This window comes from Hypanus sabinus, chromosome 10, assembly GCF_030144855.1.
Source record: "Hypanus sabinus isolate sHypSab1 chromosome 10, sHypSab1.hap1, whole genome shotgun sequence".
NCBI classification, from domain to species: Eukaryota; Metazoa; Chordata; class Chondrichthyes; order Myliobatiformes; family Dasyatidae; genus Hypanus; species Hypanus sabinus.
The window spans coordinates 37,013,851-37,035,422 of record NC_082715.1 but is presented as its reverse complement, the minus strand read 5'-3'; the positions used below and the strand labels follow the sequence as shown (position 1 = coordinate 37,035,422).

Sequence of the window (21,572 nt, the reverse complement as noted above, 5' to 3'; positions counted from 1 at the left end):
AAATACGTCATTGATTTCTGACGTATTCGATGTAATATCCCCGTTCTCCTTCCAGATCTTTGTGCTAAGTTGTTTAGTTTTAGAACGCCTCAACAGATTAACTAGAAATTTAATAGATTTGTCACCGTGAATATAAAAGCTACTCTTACTTTCAAGAAGTTGACGTTCAACAGGTTGAGTAGAGAGAAGGTCAAATTTAGTTTGAAGTTCTACACGCTTCTTACATAATTCAGGGTTATTAGTTTGAGCATATAATTGATCTAATTCTTTAATCTGATTAATTAGGTCTAATCGATCTATACGGGACTTTCTATTAAAATTTGCTGTATATGAGATTATTTGACCCCTCAAATATGCTTTCATGGCATCCCAGACAATCTGGGATGACATTTCAGATGACGTATCAGTGTTTAAAGAAAAGTTATCTGATCCTTAATAAATTTTAGAAAATCATCGTCCGATAATAAAGTCAGGTTAAAACGCCAATGTTTATTCCTCTGAGGGAGACCAGGAAAATTTAGAGACAAAGTAATTGGGGCATGATCAGAAATCAGTATACTCTGATGGACAAGAATTTACAAGAATGGACAAATGAAATAAGTTGATTATCAATTAAAAAATAGTCAATTCTAGTAAAGGTATGGTGAACACGTGAAAAAAAGGAATAATCTCTCTCAGTAGGATGAAGGAAACGCCATATATCAGAGATACCATAGTTAGAAAGAAAAGAGTGGATAGCTAAAGCAGATTTAGTAGGTGATCTAGTAACAGGGGACGATCAATCCAAATTTGGATCTAACCAGCAATTAAAGTCGCCACCCAATATAAGAGAATATGAATTTAAATCTGTTAATGAGGAGAAAAAATGTTCAAAAAAATTAACATTGTCAGAATTGGGAGCATACAGGTTTGCCAGCACAACTTTAGTATTATATAATTTACCACAAACAATAATAAAACGGCCATTTGTGTCAGATATCTTACTATGGAGATCAAAAGGAATATCTGAGTTAATAAGGATGGAAACCCCTCCTAGCTTTGGCCAGGAAGGATGAATGAAAATGCTGACCCACCCACTTTGACATAAGCCGAGAATTATCAAAACTACGAATATGAGTTTCTTGAAGGAAAGCAATGTCAGCTTTGAGTTGCTTAATATGGGAGAAGACCTTCCTTCTTTTAACAGGATGATTCAATCCCTTTACATTCCGGCTCACAAATTTCAGTGTATTAACCATTATCAATTGTTAATACATAAACGGTAGTAGACATATATAAAATCAAACACTGCAATAACAGTCTGGGAGCAAAAATATAAACATAAATCAGTAAAATCAGGACAGAAACATGTCCTGAATAACAAGGGAAAACAGAAAAAATAAATAGTGTTGGAACTGGAGAACCCACCCCACTCTCACAAACCAAAACTAGATGGCTACCCAAAAAAGCAGCTAGCTCTACAAAAAAAATGTTACCCCAAAAATAACTTCCAGTTCCGTATCATTGACATAGGCTCCGTATATATAATATAGCAAATACTAACTGATTTATGCACTGGAGAGCAAAATTACAAATAGGAACAACTTCGTCAGAAAAAATATAAAACTTAATACAAAAAAAATCCAAAAAAAACTAACCTACCCGCGAGAAACTATGAAAAGTTGAAAGAGAAAGATAAAAGGGGGAAATTATAAATTTAAAGAGAGTACATATCAGCCGTTTTAAAAAAAAGGCAAATCTTATACCATAAATCAACAGGGAGGCCTTCAATACGAAACTCTAAGCCTTCGAAACAAATTAAGACCAATTGTAGTTCTCTATAGTTAAGTTATTCAGAAGTAGAGTAAATTACACAAGTAAAAACTAAAGTCCGCAGGGAAACATTAAATTTAGATCATCTATTTAAGAAAATCGTACCAAGTCCAGGGAGAGACTAACTGGAACCCTTAGCATCTCAGTAGTTAATGTCTGAGTTATTCAAGTAGAGTCTGAGTTCGCAAAAAAAACTTTAATTCAAGAAGTACTTATCAGCCATTTTAGAAAATCAAACCAGGTCCAAAGAAGTCAAGATGGCTGGAAGATTTCCAACAAACAACTCAGCCTCCTTCACTGATTTAAACCACTTATATTCTCCAGTAGTAAGCGTAATTCGAAGATCGGCAGGGTTACGAAGAGAAGGTTTGAATCTACGATTAAAGAGCTCTTTCATTACGCCTTTGAACTCAGCACGCATACTCAGAACCTGGGGGGGGCATAATCTTCCACCATACGAATGGTATTATTTTGGAAGGTCAGAGTACCTCTTTGGCGTGCTTCCATAATCAAACGGTTTTTCACCTGATATCGACGGAAACACAGGATAATTGGCCGTGGTCTAGAACCCAAAATAGCACGAGGGACATAAATCCTGTGACCCTTTCTAGCTCAGGTGGAGTCGGGAGAAATTCTTTCCTGAAAACCTCACAGAGAAAAGAAGAGAAAAATTCAACGGAAGAACCCTTTTCGGTGGCCTCCGGCAAACCGAGAATTTGCAGATTGCAGTGCCTGCTCTGATTTTCGAGATCCGCCATTTTAGAAGTAAGTTTACTGTTTTGCTCCATTAGGTTGGAGCAGAGAGTTTCTAGATGTTGAACACGGCGTTCTAAATCTTCAGAGGTTAGGTCGATGCGAGATAGCTGTTCAGCATGGTCGTCCACTCTGGCGTTAATCAGATCCAATTTTGACTCCAGCTGACTGTTCGGCACGGACTAGGAGGGCCGAGATGGCCTGTTTCTGTGGTGTGGTGTTATATGGTTATATGACTGATAGAAGCTCTAAATTCAGTCTTGATATCCGTTAAGAGTATCTTGTTGATGCTGTTCCAGGATAGAGAGAATCTCGGCCGACAGAGCCACGTGAATTTCTTTTTTCCCAAGTTTAGTACTTCTTGTAGCTATTATAAGGTGTATTTGCAGGCAGATAAAAGAAAGCAAATAAAATAACGAACTAAGGTTTAAAAAGGGAGACACATAGTGCGAAGATAAGTATAACAGAGCAAAAGTCTGAAGCAACTAAACAATCGCCATCTTACCAGAAGTCAGTATTTCTGAAGTTAGATAGCAGATTATCAGTGTTAAATACCGCTTTTTCCACCCCACCCCCAACCAAAGAAATGCCTGTCATTTTTAAGACCAAGGAAAATTTTAACATCGGCAGTACATTTGCCAAAAAACACTTCTAAGCCATACTTACTTTGTAGCTGCCGATGGAAAGCAAAATATTCTTTTTTGGTATTTTAAAGCCCGTGCTCAACATGGCCTTGAGATAAGCTTCATAACGATTTTCTCCAAAGCAAGCCACTTCTCCAGTGCTTGTCATTTCCACCCCCAATACCACATCTGCCCCAGCTAGGCGAGAAAATGAAAACTGGGGCACCTGCAAATGAGATCACACAGAGCAAAATCAGACTTCACCACTTCAAGTTTAACAGATCATCAAAAAATATTACATATTCTCAAGAACAAATATGTTTTCAAAAAGCTACCTTAATAAATGGCCTTTCTTAATTTTACTCACTTTGTATTCATTTAATGAAAGTTGTGCCTACTTCGGCAGCAGAAATCATGTCACCTTTCATTAAATCTGTCATCAACCTACACTTTCAAGCTGCTTTTCTGTCCACAGTTGCTACCAGATTTACTGAATATGCTTAGCACCTTGTTTTTATTTCAGGATTATCTGAAGTCAACCTTTTCCCTTTGTTTAGATCAAATCGGGGCTTTCCATCAGCATCTTTACAACAAATGCTTCTTCATTACAACCTAGCAATCTTGGTTTCAAAGGCCAAGCCTTCACAATGTGTCCCCATAATTTCTTCTGCTGATCCGTGGTGTGCGTTATTTTTTTAAATATCCAGCAACATTTCAAGCTTGGCCTGCCAATGAACCAGTGTTTCAGTTTACATGATTTCTGTATTATTACTAAAAGCAATTGTACCTCATAATTTACACAATTTGGTGTCGCCAAGTTTGTTATTTTTTTTTTAAATCACTGCTTAAAAGTAATTTGTTAAATACTACATAGTGCAGAAGTTTTTCCAATGTAAATTTACCATCTAAACAAAGCTACTCTTCTTGAAATCAAATGTCATATAACAAACATTTTAATATTTTGTTCAAGGGAATTGCCAGACTGCTCTGAAAGGCAATCAGCAGAGGAATATTTCTACTTTCCAATTCACTTGTCATTAACAGGGGTTTACCTTTACTCCTACAATCCCTGAACCACTCATTAGTCCTACAGGCTCAACTTCTTCACCCATGATGACTTGTGTTGCCAAAGCTATTATATCCACTCCAAGCGTCTTTGACACAAACGGGAAGGAACGTGAAACTCTCACGTTACATTCTATGACCTTGAGCTGATCATCCTGCAGAGGGGATAAACAAAATAGAATAGATAAGTAATCAGCAATGACATATGCATGTGCATGCCCCAGTGCTACAGTAATAGAGTGGTGAAGAGTCTATTCATGACCCCAAAGACACTCTTCCGGAGCAACGTTACTGTTCCACCCAGTGGTTCTTCTCCATGACGTGTTTTTTTTAAAATTCAAGTTGCCCTTGAAAGCTGCATTCAAATAGATTATGCTCAGAAACTCAGATGTGGAGTCAGCTGGAGACGCTCATGGAGTGAGTACCGTTTTGGATTCGCTCCATAACTTTTACTTTTTTTAACCTTTGATCACCCTTATTCAGCGTATTTTTACCTATACCGAAAGTTTCTTTATTCTTTTTTTTTGGATTTACTGCTAAGCGTTTGTTGTGAACTTTTGATGATATGCAAACAGAAATGTCTCTCAGGTCTAAGGGACGGGATCCCGGACGTAATCCGAACGGTAACGGAAAAAAGCAGGCTCCGACTCAACAAACACCATTAACTTTTGAATTGTTTATGGAGGTTTTGCATCAAAAATTTGCTGAACTACAACAATTTTTTAAAGAAGATATAAAGGCTTTTCAAGAGTACATGGTTAAGACGGATTTAGTAATTAAACAGCAACAAACTCTTATTGCGTCTCTGCAAGAAGAAGCTCGGAAGCGAGATTTGACTATTGGAAAACTGCAACAGGATTTAATTTCGACCATTAAGCTGATGGAAGCCCTTAAAGCCAAGAGTGACGATTTTGAGAATCGCTCCAGAAGACAGAACGTACGTATACTTGGTCTTCCAGACGGCATAGAAAAAGATGACTCTTCGAAATATTTTGCTCAACTTTTAAAAGAAGCGTTTCCGACAATTTTCCCGAATAACCCTCCTTTATTGGATCGGGCACATAGAATTCGGCGTCGATCACCGAGTGTTACAGACAAACCTTCGGTGATAATTGTCCGGTTCCATTATGTACATGACAAAGAACTAGTTATAAGAGCAGCTCGTCGACTAGGAATGATTAAAATCAAAGATTTTTCCTTCCGTCTGATCGAAGATTTTAGTTCAGATCTTTTAAAAAGAAGGCTTCTTTTTAAACCGTTGATGGCTGAATGTTATGAGAAAAATCTGAAACCTGCGCTTCTATACCCTGCGAAGCTTCAAATTTCTCCGTCGAATGCTCCACGACAAATTTTCCTTTCAACTTCAGAAGCGAGAAAATATCTGGAGGAGAACTTCCCTACTGCTACAGACACCAGTCTTTAATAAATGAATGATTCTGATCGTATAAGATGGTTCTCAATCTCTTAAACCAGAATTATAATCTGGTTATTGGTGTAGGTTCATCCTACACTTTATACTCAAGTTAAAGTGTGTTTGCGTCATGTTAATTGTTTTTGCCTTATACACTTTAATCATTTAACTACATACTTGTCTATTAACTTTGTTCCTTCGAAGGTATATTTTTAATTCTTTGAAGGTAAATTTTTCCTTGATTAAGATGGTGGTTTTTTGGAAAAGATTTTTGGTTTTGCTTAAGATGGCATTATGTTTATATTTTTCGTGTTTCTTCTAGACAAGGCATCGCTTATCTTAGCTTAAATATTTTTTGTTTTGTCTGGGCCAGAGCCCGAGTTATAATTGTTTTTAGTGATTATATTTTTATTCTTTTTACAACTAACTATACTTAGAAATATGGTTTTTATGATAGCGATTTTATTTTTATAGTCGGGGTGATTCTTTTATATATATCCTTTTTATATGGAGTGTTCTTCAGCTGACATGGGGGTAGGATTAGTCTTACTTTTTCTCTTTTTAAGTCATATTTTGGCTTTTTCTCTTTTTCTCGGGGGGTGGGGGGATGGTCTGTTTTCTAATTCTATGTTTTTTGTACCAGTTTGTGTTAGTTTTTTTATTCGGGCTGTTTTTGAACTTCAAATATGTCTGTGTTGTCGTCACTTCCGGGTCTTCTCACTACTTTTGTTCCTCTTCCGGGTGCATGAGTTTATAAGTTGGTTAACCCTTTCTATACCAAAGGGTTGATTATAGAATTATGGCTCAGACCATTAATTTTGTGTCTTGGAATACTAATGGTTTAAATCATCCAATTAAACGAAAGAAGATTTTCAAAGTATTCCAAAGACTTAATGCTCATATCATTTTTGTACAAGAAACTCATGTGAGGAGGGAGGACAAATTTCGTTTTTTTAGATTTTGGCGGGGTCAACAGTATCATGCAAATTCGAATGCTAAAGTAAAAGGAGTTTCAATTTTTATTGACTCCTCTATTTCATTTGTTCAACATGATATTTTTTCGGATCCGAATGGCAGATTTTTGTTAATTACGGGTTTACTTTGTAATAAAAAGGTTGCTTTGGTTAATGTTTATGCTCCAAATGTGGATTGTCCTGACTTTTTTAAGTCTTTATTTACTTCTTTACCCAATCTAAACGAATATAAGTTAATAATGGGTGGTGACTTTAATTGTTGTTTAAATCCTCTGATGGATAAATCTTTATCTATTCAGACTTTACCTAATAAGTCGGCCACTTGTATTAACTCCTTTTTGACTGACAATGGAGTTTTTGATGTTTGGAGATTTCGGCATTCTAATGACAAAGAGTTTTCTTTTTTCTCAGATGTTCATCACTCTTATTCAAGAATTGATTATTTTTTTGTAGACTCTTGTTTTATTCCATTGGTAATCCGTTGTAACTATGATATTATAGCTATCTCTGATCACGCTCTGTTATTACTTTCTATGAAATTTACGGATACAGCTTTTAATGCTAGACAATGGCGATTTGACTCTACCTTGTTGCAAGACTCTGACTTTATTAAATTTATGGAGGAGCAGATCGACTTCTTCTTCTCAACTAATTCTACGGATGATATTTCCTACGGAACACTTTGGGACACTTTTAAAGCTTATATACGTGGACAGATTATTTCTTATTCTGTTGGTTTGAGGAAACGTATCAAGATGGAAACTCTTTCATTGGTTGATAAAATTAAAGAGATTGATAAGAAATATTCGATTGCTCCTAGTAAGGAGCTTTACAAACAAAGGGTTGAACTTCAAATGGAACATAGTTTATTACTTACATCCTCGATTGAAAATCAATTAATGAAAACTAAATCTGATTTTTATATACATAGTGATAAATCTGGTAAACTGTTAGCTAGTCAATTGAAGAATGCTCTGGTTAAATGTCAAATCACTAAGATTGGTCAGCAGAATGGGAATCTGACAGTTAATCATGATGAGATAAATAAGGCATTTCAAGATTTCTATACCTCCCTGTATCAATCTGAATTTCCTCAAGATTATAATACCATGTCTGATTTTCTGGGGAAATTAAATTTTCCAAGGTTATCATCTGATGATCTTTTGATATTGGATACTCCTATTACGGATGTAGAAATTAAAGGGGCTATTTCCTCAATGAATTCTGGGAAAGCACCGGGTCCAGATGGTTATACAGTTGAATTTTTTAAATTTTTTTCCGCTACTCTTTCCCCTTGGTTAGGTAAGGTTTTTGAGGAGGCCATTAGATTAGGGAATTTGCCACAATCTTTTTATGGAGCTTCCATTTCTCTAATATTGAAGAAAGATAAAGACCCTACTAATTGTGCTTCTTATAGACCTATATCTTTATTGAATGTAGACTCCAAGATTTTTTCTAAGTTACTGGCATCTAGATTGGAGAAGGTATTACCCAAAATTATTTCAGATGATCAAACTGGCTTTATTAAAAATCGTTATTCTTTTTTTAACATTAGGAGATTGTTGAATATTGTTTATACTCCCTCACATGATACTTCAGAATGCGTGATTTCATTAGATGCGGAGAAAGCATTTGACAGAGTTGAATGGCCTTACTTATTTAATGTGTTGGAGAAGTTTAATTTTAGTCCGATATTTATATCATGGATTAAATTGATTTATCATACTCCAGTAGCCTCAGTGTTTACCAATAATCAAAGATCTCCCTTTTTTCGCCTATTTCGGGGCACTAGACAGGGATGTCCTCTTAGTCCATTACTATTTAACATTGCCTTAGAACCTTTGGCAATTGCCATCAGACAATCACAGGATATTTTGGGTATTAATCGTGGGACAGATATTCATAAGTTATCTTTGTATGCAGATGATTTATTACTATTCATTTCTAACCCGGAGAAATCCATTCCAGCAGTTTTATCATTATTGGCTCAATTTAGTGAGTTTTCTGGGTATAAGTTAAATCTTAATAAAAGTGAATTGTTTCCATTAAATAAACGGGTCCCAATTTATGGAAATTTACCCTTTAAATTAGTTAATGACTCTTTTACTTATTTAGGGATCAAAATCACAAAGAACCATAAAGATTTGTTTGGATTTAATTTTTTACCCTTAATTGATCAGATTAAAGGTTTGTTTACTAGGTGGTCACCTTTGTCTCTATCTCTAATAGGCAGGATTAATGCTATTAAGATGGTTATTTTACCTAAGTTTTTATATATTTTTCAAGCGATACCAATTTTTATCCCGAAATCTTTTTTTACTAATGTTGACTCTAAGATTTCTTCATATATATGGCAGAATAAAAATCCCAGGTTAGGTAAAACATATTTACAGAAGACAAAAAGGGAAGGCGGGTTAGCATTACCTAATTTCAGATTTTACTATTGGGCAGCTAATATTAGATATTTGTTATGCTGGTTGAAAGATGGGGGTGGATCTTTTGGCCCTTGTTGGGTGAGTTTAGAAACTAAATCGGTATCAGCTTATGCTTTGGGTTCTATTTTAGGGACTTCTCTCCCTTTTGCTCTTTCTAAATTGCCGAAACGAATTGACAACCCGATAGTTAAACATACATTGCGTATATGGTTTCAATTTCGGAGATTTTTTGGGTTGACTCAATTCGTTTTAAATAGTCCTATTGTATCTAATTGTTTTTTTCACCCTTCCATTATAGATCAAGCTTATTCAGCTTGGAAAACTAAGGGATTACTAAGATTTTCTGATTTATTTTTAGATAATTGTTTCATGTCTTTTGAACAATTATCCAACAGATATAACTTGCCGAGATTTCATTTTTTTAGATATTTACAGATTAGACATTTTTTAAGTTCTGTACTCTCTACGTTTCCAAATTTTGTGCCTTCAGATACTTTGGAGAGTTTATTTGAATTAGACCCTTTTCAAAAAGGGCTTATTTCAAAACTTTATAATATAATTATGAAGATACGTTCAGAGCCCCTTTATAAGACTAAACAGGATTGGGAAAGAGAGCTTAGTTTTAGTATTTCTAGTGAGAATTGGGATAGAATTCTTCAATTAGTTAATACATCATCGTTATGTGCCAAACATTCACTAATACAATTTAAGGTTGTACATAGGGCCCATATGTCCAAGGATAAATTAGCTCATTTTTACTCTCATATAAGTCCTATTTGTGATAGATGTCATTCTGAAATTGCGTCTTTAACTCACATGTTTTGGTCGTGTTCATTTTTGGAGAAATATTGGAAAGATATTTTTGATATTATATCTGCGGTTTTGAATATTGATTTACAACCTCATCCTATTACTGCAATTTTTGGTTTACCAATGTTAGATTCACAGCATTTATCTTCTTCAGCCCGTCGAATGATTGCATTTCTAACTTTGATGGCTAGAAGATCTATATTGTTGAATTGGAAAGAAATTGATCCGCCCACTGTATTTAATTGGTTCTCTCAAACTATGTTATGTTTAAATTTAGAAAAAATTAGAAGTGGTACTTTTGAGACTTCTATTAAATTTGAAAAGTTATGGAGACCATTTATTCAACATTTTCATATGATGTAATATGACCCTTTGCCAAGTACATTTGATTTCCCAGCTTTTAGCTTATGTATTTTGAGAGGACCGGAAGTGACGGCATTGATGAATACTTATTTTTGTGAGATATTATAAACAGCCCACTTTTTTTTCCCTTCTCTTTTGTTTGTTTTTTTTTATATTACTTATTAGCTATAGTTATTAGATTAGATTAGTTAGTTCTGCATTAAATAAATTTTTTTTTGTTTTTTTTTCTTTCTTTTTTCTGTTTTTTTTATATTATACATTATGAAATATTTAGATTTACTACGTCCATACATATATCTTATGGCTTATGTCTTGGTAAACTCATTTATATTGTAACTATTATGTATGTTTTTTTTCATATGTAATGGAATGTGTATGTTGGTAATTTCTTTATCAATATATCATCTGTATTCTGTCCATATTATTAATATTAATAAAAGGATTTAGAAGGAAGGAAGGAAAAAAAAACTCAGATGCATCAGGATCCTGCCTGGATTAAAGTGCACATGCTACAAGAGGCTGAACAAATTTGGGTTGTTTTCTTTGAAATGGCAGGGACTGAGGAGCAGTCTGAGTAACACCTATAATATTATCAGAGGCATAGATAACAGTAGTTAAGCAGCATCTTTTTCTCCTCCCAGGATCAAAATGTCTAATACTGGAGAGCAAGCATTTAAGGTGAGAGGTGGCAAGTTCTGAAGAGATGTGTGGGGCAAGTTTTATTCTTTCCCTTTTATACAGAGAATGGTGAGTGCCTGGAATGCACTGCCTGGGGTAATGCAGGAAGATTATGATAAAGTCTTTCAAAAGGCCCTTAGATAGGCACAGGAATATGCAGAGAATGGAGGGATAAGGACTGTGCAGACAGAAGGGATTGGTTTAGTTTGGATTTGAATTGCTAGCTTAAGTAATTTGGCACAACCTTGTGGGCTGAAGCACTTCTCTGTGCTACTTTCTATGGTCTATCTATCCATAACTTTTATATGATCATAAAATGATCAAGATTAAAAACTTCAATGCTCTAATGTCAAATTATGTAATACAGGCTCAATTACAGGACTGATACCAGAAAACTGAAACTGTAGGCCAAGACATGGTTAACCTTGAAAATGCTCTAGGCTTGATGCTGTGACAGGTGAAGGAGACCACATGAAAGACCAATCATGCTGAGTTATTTCAGTGCCATCTCTCAAACAGCAACTTTTATCAATAAGGGGCAATCATTATAAGATACGCAGGAGCACAGTCAGTCATCAGCAAGCTCCATTCCAAGCTGATATATTGCTATTTTAAGATGGCGTGGTGTGCAGTGTTCCATCATTGTCTTCATGCCTCCACTCAGGAACTCCTTACCCAATAGCACAGTAGGAATACCTTCACTGAAAGACTGCAGTGGCTTAAGAGGGCATCTCTCCATCACATACATACATAAGAACATAAGAGATAGGAGCAGGAGTAGGCCAATCGGCCCCTCAAGCCTGCTCCGCCATTCAACAAGATCATGGCTGATCCAATCTTAACTCTAGTTATCACCGAATCCCACAAGGCAACAGTGCCAACCAACAGGGCACCGTGCCGCCCATTTTATTTTATTATTCATCCTACCAAACCCATGTGATCACCCGGGGGGAAAAAAAACGATTTGCCAATTGAAGAGAAAAAGTCTGGAAAATTCCTCTCCGACCCATCCAGGCTATCGAAAACTGGCCCAGATGATCACATGGCTGACCTAAACCTAGCCTCATGTCCACTTACCTGCTCGCTCACTGTATCCCCAATGCCATTTTTATCACCTTCTCAAAGACAAGTAGAGATGGGAAATAAATACAGGTTTTGGAAGCTACACACAGATCACAAAAAATATTTCACCATCTTTTCATGATTTATTTCTATAATCTCCTATGAACTTGTGCAAGCTTGTTTATTGGTTTCACTCACAAACTTCTATGTTTTGCTTTTCTGGAAGTGATTTGTCAGTTCTTATAAGCAATTTCTATAGGAAAGCTATTTTCTGATCATGAATCCAAATGACTCACTGCTGCGGTAAGGACCTCCAAGGAAAGGGAAGGTTAGGAAGAGAGGGAGAAAGAAAAGTGAACCTGGAATCTTGGTTTAGTTGGAAACCAAACTTAAAAAGTAATGCACCTGAGAACTACTACAAAGGAAACTCAAAAGTTAAATTTTACATTTGACCACTGATGCAATATTTTCACATTACACAAGTAAGCACAATGTGTTTTAGAAAACTAAAGTGACAGGGTGGTGCACTAACCAAAAATATTTGCCCAACACTAGCCTAATCTTATTGCAAATTACCTTTGCAGTGATCAGTGGTTTCTGTGGTGCTCCGAGGGTGGTCAAATCGGCTGGTGTGAATAATGTTAGAAAAATTAAACTGATGCAGCACAGACCATTTCTGCAAAATTGGGATTGAAGCTCACTGAAGACACTTTATGGTATCCAGAAAGCACATGTCACAGAGTGCTCAAAGTGAACAACATATCCTAAAGTGCAAGTTGCCATGTAAAATATTGAATGCAATTAACCCAGCATTTCCAGCAGAGATGTCTTCCACATTGACAAAAAAAAACACTTCTGCTTTTGTGATTTAAGTTCAATACCTTCAGGAGTCACTTATATTCAATTACATCAGAAAATAATAGGATTAAGGATACTTGGGTTTTATATTTAATTCAAACTATTCCATAAAAGTTAATTAAATGAGGATCTAACCTTTGCAATGAGCTGAAGATTGAAAGGTCCAGTGGCTTGTAGCTCCTGTCCAATTGCACAAACAATGGCTTTGATTCGTTCCATTGTCTTCTGATTTAGGTCCTGTGGTGGAGTTACCAGTGTAGCATCGCCAGAGTGGACCCCTGCGTTTTCAACATGCTCTGAAATAGCTACTGCTATCACCACTCCATCACAGGCCACTGCATCCACATCAATCTCCTGTATCAGACACAAATATGCATCTTGATTATAATAAATATCTGCACGACTCTTCCAAACTCTGCTTCAAATGATTACAACTTTACTGTGCCATGCCAGTTCACCACTGCTAAGTACATACCAAACAATAATGAAACTGAGACAAGAGACTGTAGATGCTAGAATCTGGAGCAAACAAACTGCTGGATGAACTCAACAAGTTAAGGAGTATTTGACCATCACTCTACCCCACCCACACGGGTTCTACCCATCAACCTACCAGCCTGCTGCACCCTTCCTTTTCATTTCTAATGCACTGGCTTCCTTCCTTTTACACTTAAGTCCTGATGCAGGGTTTTAACCCAAAAAGTCACAAATCGTGACCTGCTGAGTTCTTCCAACAAATTTTTACAATTGAAATTGAATTTAATTAGGCAATAAAGAACCAGCTACATTAATACATTACGACAGATGAAACTAATTCCTGCGATTCACCCCACTAACGTAGCTTAAGGCTTTAGTTAGCTTCAGTTATTTATCATTTATTTAGAGATACAGCGGGGAACAGACCCTTTCAGCCCAGTGAGCTCAGCAACCTACCTATACAACCCTAGCCTAACCACACGACAACTTATAACCTACTAACTGGTACATCTTTGGAAAGTGGGAGGAAACCGGAGCACCTGGAGGATGAGAATGTATAAACTCCTCACAGACAGCACCGGAGCTGAACTCTGACCTCCGACGCCTCCAGCTGTAATAGCACTGCGCAAATGCGGTTATTGGCTTTCACAATATTTCCAAAATGAAGGCTTTCAAGTCAGAAATCAGATACAGTTCAGAACTAATGAACTGGGACAGTTGACAGGTGTAGATGAACATACATTTTCAAAACAGATTCCTGGAATCATCAGCAAATGTGAGCACTGATACTCTTCGAATGGAAATCACACCCTTTTAAAATAAAAGATTTCTATAAATGTATTTCTGTTGAATTCATAAAAGGGATATCGTTACATGTACAAGATCTCTTGTTAAACAATAAATATAATCTAAAAAACAGGATACTTGATTAATTATTCTGATTCATTGTTTTCATTCACTATTCCAAGCAGAATTCTTCTCTAAGCTAGGGAGGTATTCTGCTTCACGTACAATGCATGAAAGCAATAAATTAGGATAATCACAAAGTACCAGCAACACATTTGAGGTGCAAAGTAATTCAGAATCACAAAAAGAACGGCTTGTTAACCTTGGCCTCCTGAATGAATTTGGAAATGACAACAGGGTGTTCCTTCGAAACAGCGACTGCACTGCTGAGGAACTTCTCTAGGTCGCTGTCAGAATAAGCAACGTTCATAGCAACCCCGCTCAGCACGTAAGACGGGCGGATGAGACACGGATAGCCGACTTTTGTGCAAAACTCCTTGGAGGACTACAGAAAGAGAAGAGACATCTTAAGTTTTGCAAATCAATTTTATAGGTTAGAAGACAAGACGACAACTTAGAACGCCTCAAATGCTTATGTCAATAGTGAAGTGAACTAACTTGTACACTTTATATGGATCAACTGCTTGCAAGCACAGAATTGCATACACACCTCTGTATCTGACAGTTCCTTCCACCGTGGCTGGCTAATACCAATTGTATCCAGCATTCGGGAGAATTTGAAGCGATTTTCAGCGGTATCAATGGATTCTGGTGATGTACCCAAGATTCGGCATTGCTGACGATGAAGATCCATTGCAATATTGTTTGGCAACTGCCCACCCATTGACAAGATGATACCCTCTGGATTTTCCAGTTCATAAATATCCATCACTACCTGAAAAAAAAATGCAGTCAGACAAGTATTTCAGCACAGGTGAAGCTTAATAAATATTGTGTCCACCACCACCATCCCTAACCACCCCCCCAATACAAGTTGAACAGACTCTTGACAAAGTATTGTCAAAACCCTTTGCATGAATGGCCCGATTAAGAAATTGATAACATGATGTCTAACACAAAACAATCGACTTGACCTTTCTGAGACAGGGCATGCTGTTAACTGTCATGGTTAAAGCCTGAAAAATTGGCCATCTACTAAACAAATGTTGGAAAAAGAATCAGAATTTAAGAAAACCTGAGAATGGTAACAGGGTTCCAGATACAGAAATATAAAAGTATCAATTTTTATTCAGTTGTGGACAAACAAGCAACTGCATGAGCTGAACCACTTCTTAATGTTATAGTGCACCATTTCATTTTGAACCAGGTTAATTCTGGAATGACAATGTTCCCTTAACCCCTAAGGGAAAACTCAATATGAAATGCGATTTAATTAAAACCACAAAATGTTTTGCCTGTAAACACGAGTCTTCATATCTAAAACTGCAGCAGGTTAAGAATACATTTTATTGCATAGCATTGGTCAATCCTGTGATTAGTAGCTTCGATTTTCAATTGCCAGCATGGTATATATAGTCCATATCCTGACCTGAAGCCATGCATGCAATGAAATGACATCACTCAAGTTAACGTGGGCCAAGATGTTTGTTCTGAATGGCTCAGCGCCTCAGCACACGATGTATCCGAGACTGTAGGATTGCAGAAGGTTCAAAAAGGGGCATTCAAGTTCAAGCAGCAATGTACAGGTCCCCCCACATCTTACAAATACCTTCTTCAGTACAACCCGCACATGAGAACGAGTGTTTGACAGACCTGCAGGATGGATATGCCAGTTCCTGCAGGGCTGGGGCCATCTTCTGCCAGTGGGGAATCTGACCGGTGACCTGTCTAGGTAACAAACAGTCCACAGAATTGGAACTCTGACCTAATCTGGGGAGGACCTGTACTTAGTGTTACAGAGAATCATATCCTCCATTTCAGCTCATAATAAATGCATCTCTTTGTGATTGGAATAACATCTGCACTTTGTGTACAGCAGACCAGATGGAAGAATGCGGTGGAAAAACGATTTCTATCACAGAAATGAGGAATTATATGCAGAATTAAAAGGCCTAAAACCTAACTGACTCACTGGCAGCTTGGCAAGTCGTACTGTGAAAATAATGTATGAATAAAGAAGTGTTTGTTCCATGAGAAGCTTCTTGGTCTACCCTTCTCAAAATATGTGATAACAATGTATATCAACAGCTCCAAGCAGTATTCTGGTCTCACTTGGCTGCAGATTTTCTCATGCTTGGTGAGCAGGGATTCTTGTGTTGCCAACTGAGAATGCAAACTCGTTAATAAACAGTATGTACTTTTTAAGTAAACTGTGTTTGACAGTTATTTCCTGGGGCTGAACCTAAAGGCCTCTGGTAGAGAGGCAGATCAACAGAAATTGCTCCACATCATTTGTCGTAAAAAGACTGGCAAGTTTACAGTATAAAATCTGAATATTGGCTTTCTAAAAAAAACCACAAGACCAGGAATGATTTAAAGTTATAGAAGTTATGTCAGCCCATTTTATACACATTACAGTAAGTACTATGACAAAAAGCTCAAACTCAAATATGGACTATTGAAATCAACTGAAGCATCTCAAAAAGGAATAATTTTTAGCATTAATTTCTTAAATGAATATATTCTCTGCCTGCACAATTATAAATGTAACAATGGGAACAAAATCTGAATCATAGGATGTACACCACTTTGAAAAGAAACTTACTTCAAAAGAAATTTCATCAAAGTAAAGCCGATCACACATATCATAATCTGTACTGACTGTTTCTGGGTTGTAATTCACCATTATTGTCTTGTAACCCATCTGTATGAGGGATAAAAAAAAACATTACTTAAGGGCATTTCATTTTCAAGAATGCGGAAATCCACTGAAATGCTTAATCAAGTAATGAAATCTGTTCTTATAGTTCAGTTGATTCTACAAATTTAAACATTAGAAATTAAAAGTTACCTATTAATTTATTACACATAAAGGAATATATCAACAGCTAGTTTATCCCCCCATACTCATGGAAGAGTTGATATGAATTGTATGTTCATTCTTCAACATTATTCTAATTACGTGGGGGAAGCAAACTGATGGCAGGAAAGTTGATCTGTCAGCTAATACACAAACTGAAAATCCCATGTCCTTCCCTGCTACTCTTACGAAGGAGAATTTCCTAATCTTTAAAATGAAGCAACTACCAAAATGTGGTACTGAGTAGAGCACTTACCGCACCCTATCCTGTAACATTTTAAACCCAAGCTACATTTTTCATTTAGTCCCTTTAACATATTACTTGCCAATAAAGCAGCTTTGAAGGCTGACCTTGCGTAATTGCTTGATACATCCAACAGCACACCAATCGAACTCGACACTGCTTCCTATCCTGTATACGCCAGAACCAATCACCATCACATGCGATTTGGTAAAGTCGAGGTCATGTTCTTCGCCATTGTACGTCAAATAGAGATAGTTGGTTTGAGCAGGCCACTCCGCTGCTACGGTATCAATCTGCTTCACCACAGGAAAGATTTGCCATTCCTGTCTCAATCGTCTCACTGCCAGCTCAGTACTAAGGAGAGACAATCAAAGCATTTTACAGCCATTACAGTGAAGACACAGATCTTAAACATGTCATTACTCAAGGAGAAAGAAGAGGCTGAAAAAAAAATTTTCACCTCCCTAATCTTTCAGCAAAAATAAGTTAATAAGCCAATCTGACTATTGGGTTCTGATTTTTCTTTAAAACCAGTGGCTTTATTAGACAATATCTGCCAATCTACATTATAATTAAATTTTAAGCCAAAAGCAATCTTCAGGTCTTTGAGTATAGACCGAGCTAGTGAACAGCACACTCAAAAAGTCATCATTCAAACAATGCAAGTACAGCTTGCCTCAATTTTCCCCTCATCACTACTGGAAAAACTTACTACACTGCATAGAACACGATTACTTTGGAATTTTGAGAGAATGGACAGAAGGTCAAGGTGACTTGCCTATTACTAAAATTGATGTGTGATTAAGACCACATTTAAACAATTACAACTTTAATCCAGGGGTTTATAAACATTATAAAATCAATGCAAATTGTTTAGTTCCTGACCTCTGAATGGCCATTGCAATCTGCTTGTCAGAGAAACCAAGGCGTTTAGCTTTCAGAAGAATAGGACGAGGCATTTCATCCTTTGTGTACAACTCAAGCTTCTTTGAGTATTCCACAATGTTTTTCATTTTATGAAGAAACCACTTGTCAATTCTAGTCAACTCATAGAGACGATTAATTGTATAACCTGCCCTCAATGCTGCAGCCAGGACAAAAATTCTTTTATCCGTTGGAGTTTCAAGATCCTAGGGGCAAAATCATCAAATAGGCAAGTATTAATCAGAATTTAAGACAATGTACAAGAAGATTATTTTGAATGTTGGACCACTTAAAAGAATAAGTACATATCAAAGTAAAAGCTTAAACACCCCAAGGATAATATAAACACAAAAGATTCTGTGGATGCTGGAAATCTTGAGCAACTGGCACAAAATGCTGGAGGAACTCAGCAAACGGGAGTATTGTAGGAGAGGAGTAAATTGTTGACATTTCAGGCCGAGACCCTACATTAGGTCCTCAATATTTATTTGTTTCTTTCTTTTTGATTTGCAGTTTGTCGTCTTTTGTACTCTGAACACCTAAGTTAGTGTGGTCTTCTATTGATTCTAATATGGTTATTATTCTATTATGGATGAATTGAGTATGCCCACAAGAGAATCTCAGGGTTGTACATGGTGACATTTACATGTATGCTGATAATAAATTTACTTTGAACTTTACCCTATTTTCTATTAGTTAGCCAATCTTCTCATCATGTTGACTTCCTCTCTGTGCCCTGTGGTGCATCGGGTAGCAACCTTACCGTTTCTTTAGCATTTGTCTACTTTTTTAATATAGGAGGCTGAGTTGCTAGTTCAACGCTCAACCCAGCACAGATAGAAAGTGTACAAGGAGCCGGTTGGTTTCGAACCCAGGACCACGGTGCAGATGCCACTACAGCACCAGCCAGCCCCTCCTGGTAACGTACCTCTCTATCTATTCTCAATACATTCAGTATTTTAATAAGTCTGTCAAACATTTTCTTCCCATGAGAATCATGTAATAGTATTTTTTAAAATTATTTTCTAGCTAACGTCTTCCTAATAACAGATACTGACTGGCCAATCCATTTTGTCTCACTCTTTACTTGAATCAGTGCATTTGATCTGTGATTTTTTTCTGGGACCTTGGTAGAATAAGAAGAATTTTGGAAGAAGAGAACCAATGCATTTGTTAACTCCACAAGTCGTTTATATTAAGACCATAGTTAGCAAGCTAATTTAGACTCCAGAACTTCTTTCAATGGTCTTCATAGTGTTGTTTTTCTCAAGTTTTTCTTTACTTTGACACTAATTATTAATTTCAGGAGCTCTGGGAGAATAATCATAATATAGAATTTTACATTTGGAAAGTACAATCAGGAAGCAGTGCTGGAATCTCATCTGTTTACAGTATATATTAGTAATTAAACATAGAAACAGAAAACAGGGCAGGAGTAGGCCATTCGGCCCTTCAAGCCTGCACCACCATTCAGTATGATCATGGCTGATCATCCAACTCAGAACCCTGTACCTGCTTTCTCTCCATACCCCCTGATCCCTTTAGCCACAAGGGCCATATCTAACTTCCTCTTAAATATAGCCAATGAACCAGCCTCAATTTTTTCCTGTGGCAGAGAATTCCACAGATTCACCACTCTCTATGTGAAGAAGTTTTTCCTCATCTCGGTCCTAAAAGGCTTCCCCTTTATCCTTAAACTGTGACCCCTCATTCTGGACTTCCCCAACATCGGAAACAATCTTCCTGAATCTAGCCTGTCCAATCCCTTTAGAATTTTATACATTTCAATAAGATATTTTATACGTTTCAATAAGATTATTGAAAACTATTATATAAAATTAAGACGAATGGACTGAGGGCATTCCAACTAATGGCAGGTAACAAGGTTACATCGGGCAAAAAAGTTTGCAGAGAAATACAGATAGCTTAAACAACTGGGTGAAAATTTTAAACAAAAGAGATTCTACAGATGCTAGAAATCCAGAGCAACACACATACTCACAAAATGCTAAAGGAACTCAGCAGGTCAGACACCTTCTATGAAAATGAACAAACAGATGACCTTTCGGGCCGAGACGCTTCTCAAGACTTGAAGGGAAGGGGAGAAGATGCCGGAATAAAAAGATGAGGGGAGGGGAAAGAGGACAAACTAGAAAGTGATAGGCGAAGTCAGGTGGTAAAGGACTGTTGAGGAAGGAATCTGACAGGAGGGAGTGGACCATGGAAGAAAGGGAAGGAGAAAGGGCACCAGAGACAGGGGCTAGGCAGATGAGAAGTGGTAGAGGCCAAGAACTGAAGAGGGAAAGACGGGAGAAAGAGAAAAAACATTACCAGAAGGAGAAATCAATGTTCTTGCCATCAAGTTGGAGGCTACCCCGACTGAATAGTAGATGTTGCTCCTCCACCCTGAGGGTGGCCTCATCGTGGCAGAAGAGGTGGCCACGGACCAACATATTGAAATGGAAACAGGAATTGGAATGGAAATAGTTGAACACTGAAATTCCACTTTTTGTGGATGGACTGGAAATGCTAGACAAAGCAGAAGCCCAACTTATGTTGGGTCTCACCAACGTAGTGATGGCCACATCAGGAACACCAGATACAATAGATGACCCCAACAGATCGCCGGTGAAATGTTGCCTCACGTGGAAGGACAGTTGGGGCCCTGAACGGAGGTGAGGGAGATGGTGAATGGGCAGATGTAGCATCTCTTTCGCTTACAGTGTTATGCGCCAGGAGAGAGATTAGTGGGATGGGACAAATGGACAAGGGATCACAAAGAGAATGGTCCTGTGGAAAGTGGGGAGTGGGGGGTGGGTGGGAGTGTTTTGTGGTAGGATCCCATTGAAGATGGCAGATGTTGCGGAGAATATGTTGGATGCAGAGGCCCAAGGGGTAGCAGGTGAGGATGAGAGGAAATCCATCTGTCAAGGCAGCAGGATGGTGAGTGAGCACGGATGTCTGGGAAATGGAGGAGATACGAGGAGGGTGAGGGTTAGGGTAGCATCAATGGTGGAAGAAGGGAAATCCCATTCTTTGAAGAGGAGGACATCCTGGAAAGGAAAGCCTCACCTGGAAACAGATGTGGAGACAACGAGGCCCTGAGAAAAGGGAGTAGCAGTTTTACAGCAGAAAGGGTGGGAAGAAGCATAATCAGGATAGCTGTGGGAATAGGTAGGATTATAAAAAATGTCCATCAACAGAGATGGAGAGACACGACAGAGGGACAGGGTGTGAGAAATGGACCAAGTGAAATTAAGGGCAGGGAGAAGTTGGCGGCAAAGTTGATGAAAGTAACGAGCCCAGTGTAGGTGCAT

General features: G+C 37.4%; 1 protein-coding gene across 2 annotated transcripts in view; it reads right to left on the bottom strand.

Annotated features, from left to right (window-relative positions):
• Positions 1–21,572, bottom strand: part of cad (carbamoyl-phosphate synthetase 2, aspartate transcarbamylase, and dihydroorotase) — a 107,011-nt gene that overhangs the window by 48,314 nt on the left and 37,125 nt on the right. For both annotated transcript variants that reach the window (XM_059981680.1, XM_059981681.1), the window contains exons 17-24: positions 18,217–18,461; positions 17,439–17,685; positions 16,833–16,931; positions 14,778–15,002; positions 14,430–14,612; positions 12,980–13,198; positions 4,241–4,408; positions 3,232–3,414 (exon numbers count right to left, since the gene is read on the bottom strand). In XM_059981680.1, the coding sequence (XP_059837663.1) occupies positions 3,232–3,414; positions 4,241–4,408; positions 12,980–13,198; positions 14,430–14,612; positions 14,778–15,002; positions 16,833–16,931; positions 17,439–17,685; positions 18,217–18,461 (1,569 nt within the window). The remainder of the gene's footprint in view (positions 1–3,231; positions 3,415–4,240; positions 4,409–12,979; positions 13,199–14,429; positions 14,613–14,777; positions 15,003–16,832; positions 16,932–17,438; positions 17,686–18,216; positions 18,462–21,572) is intronic.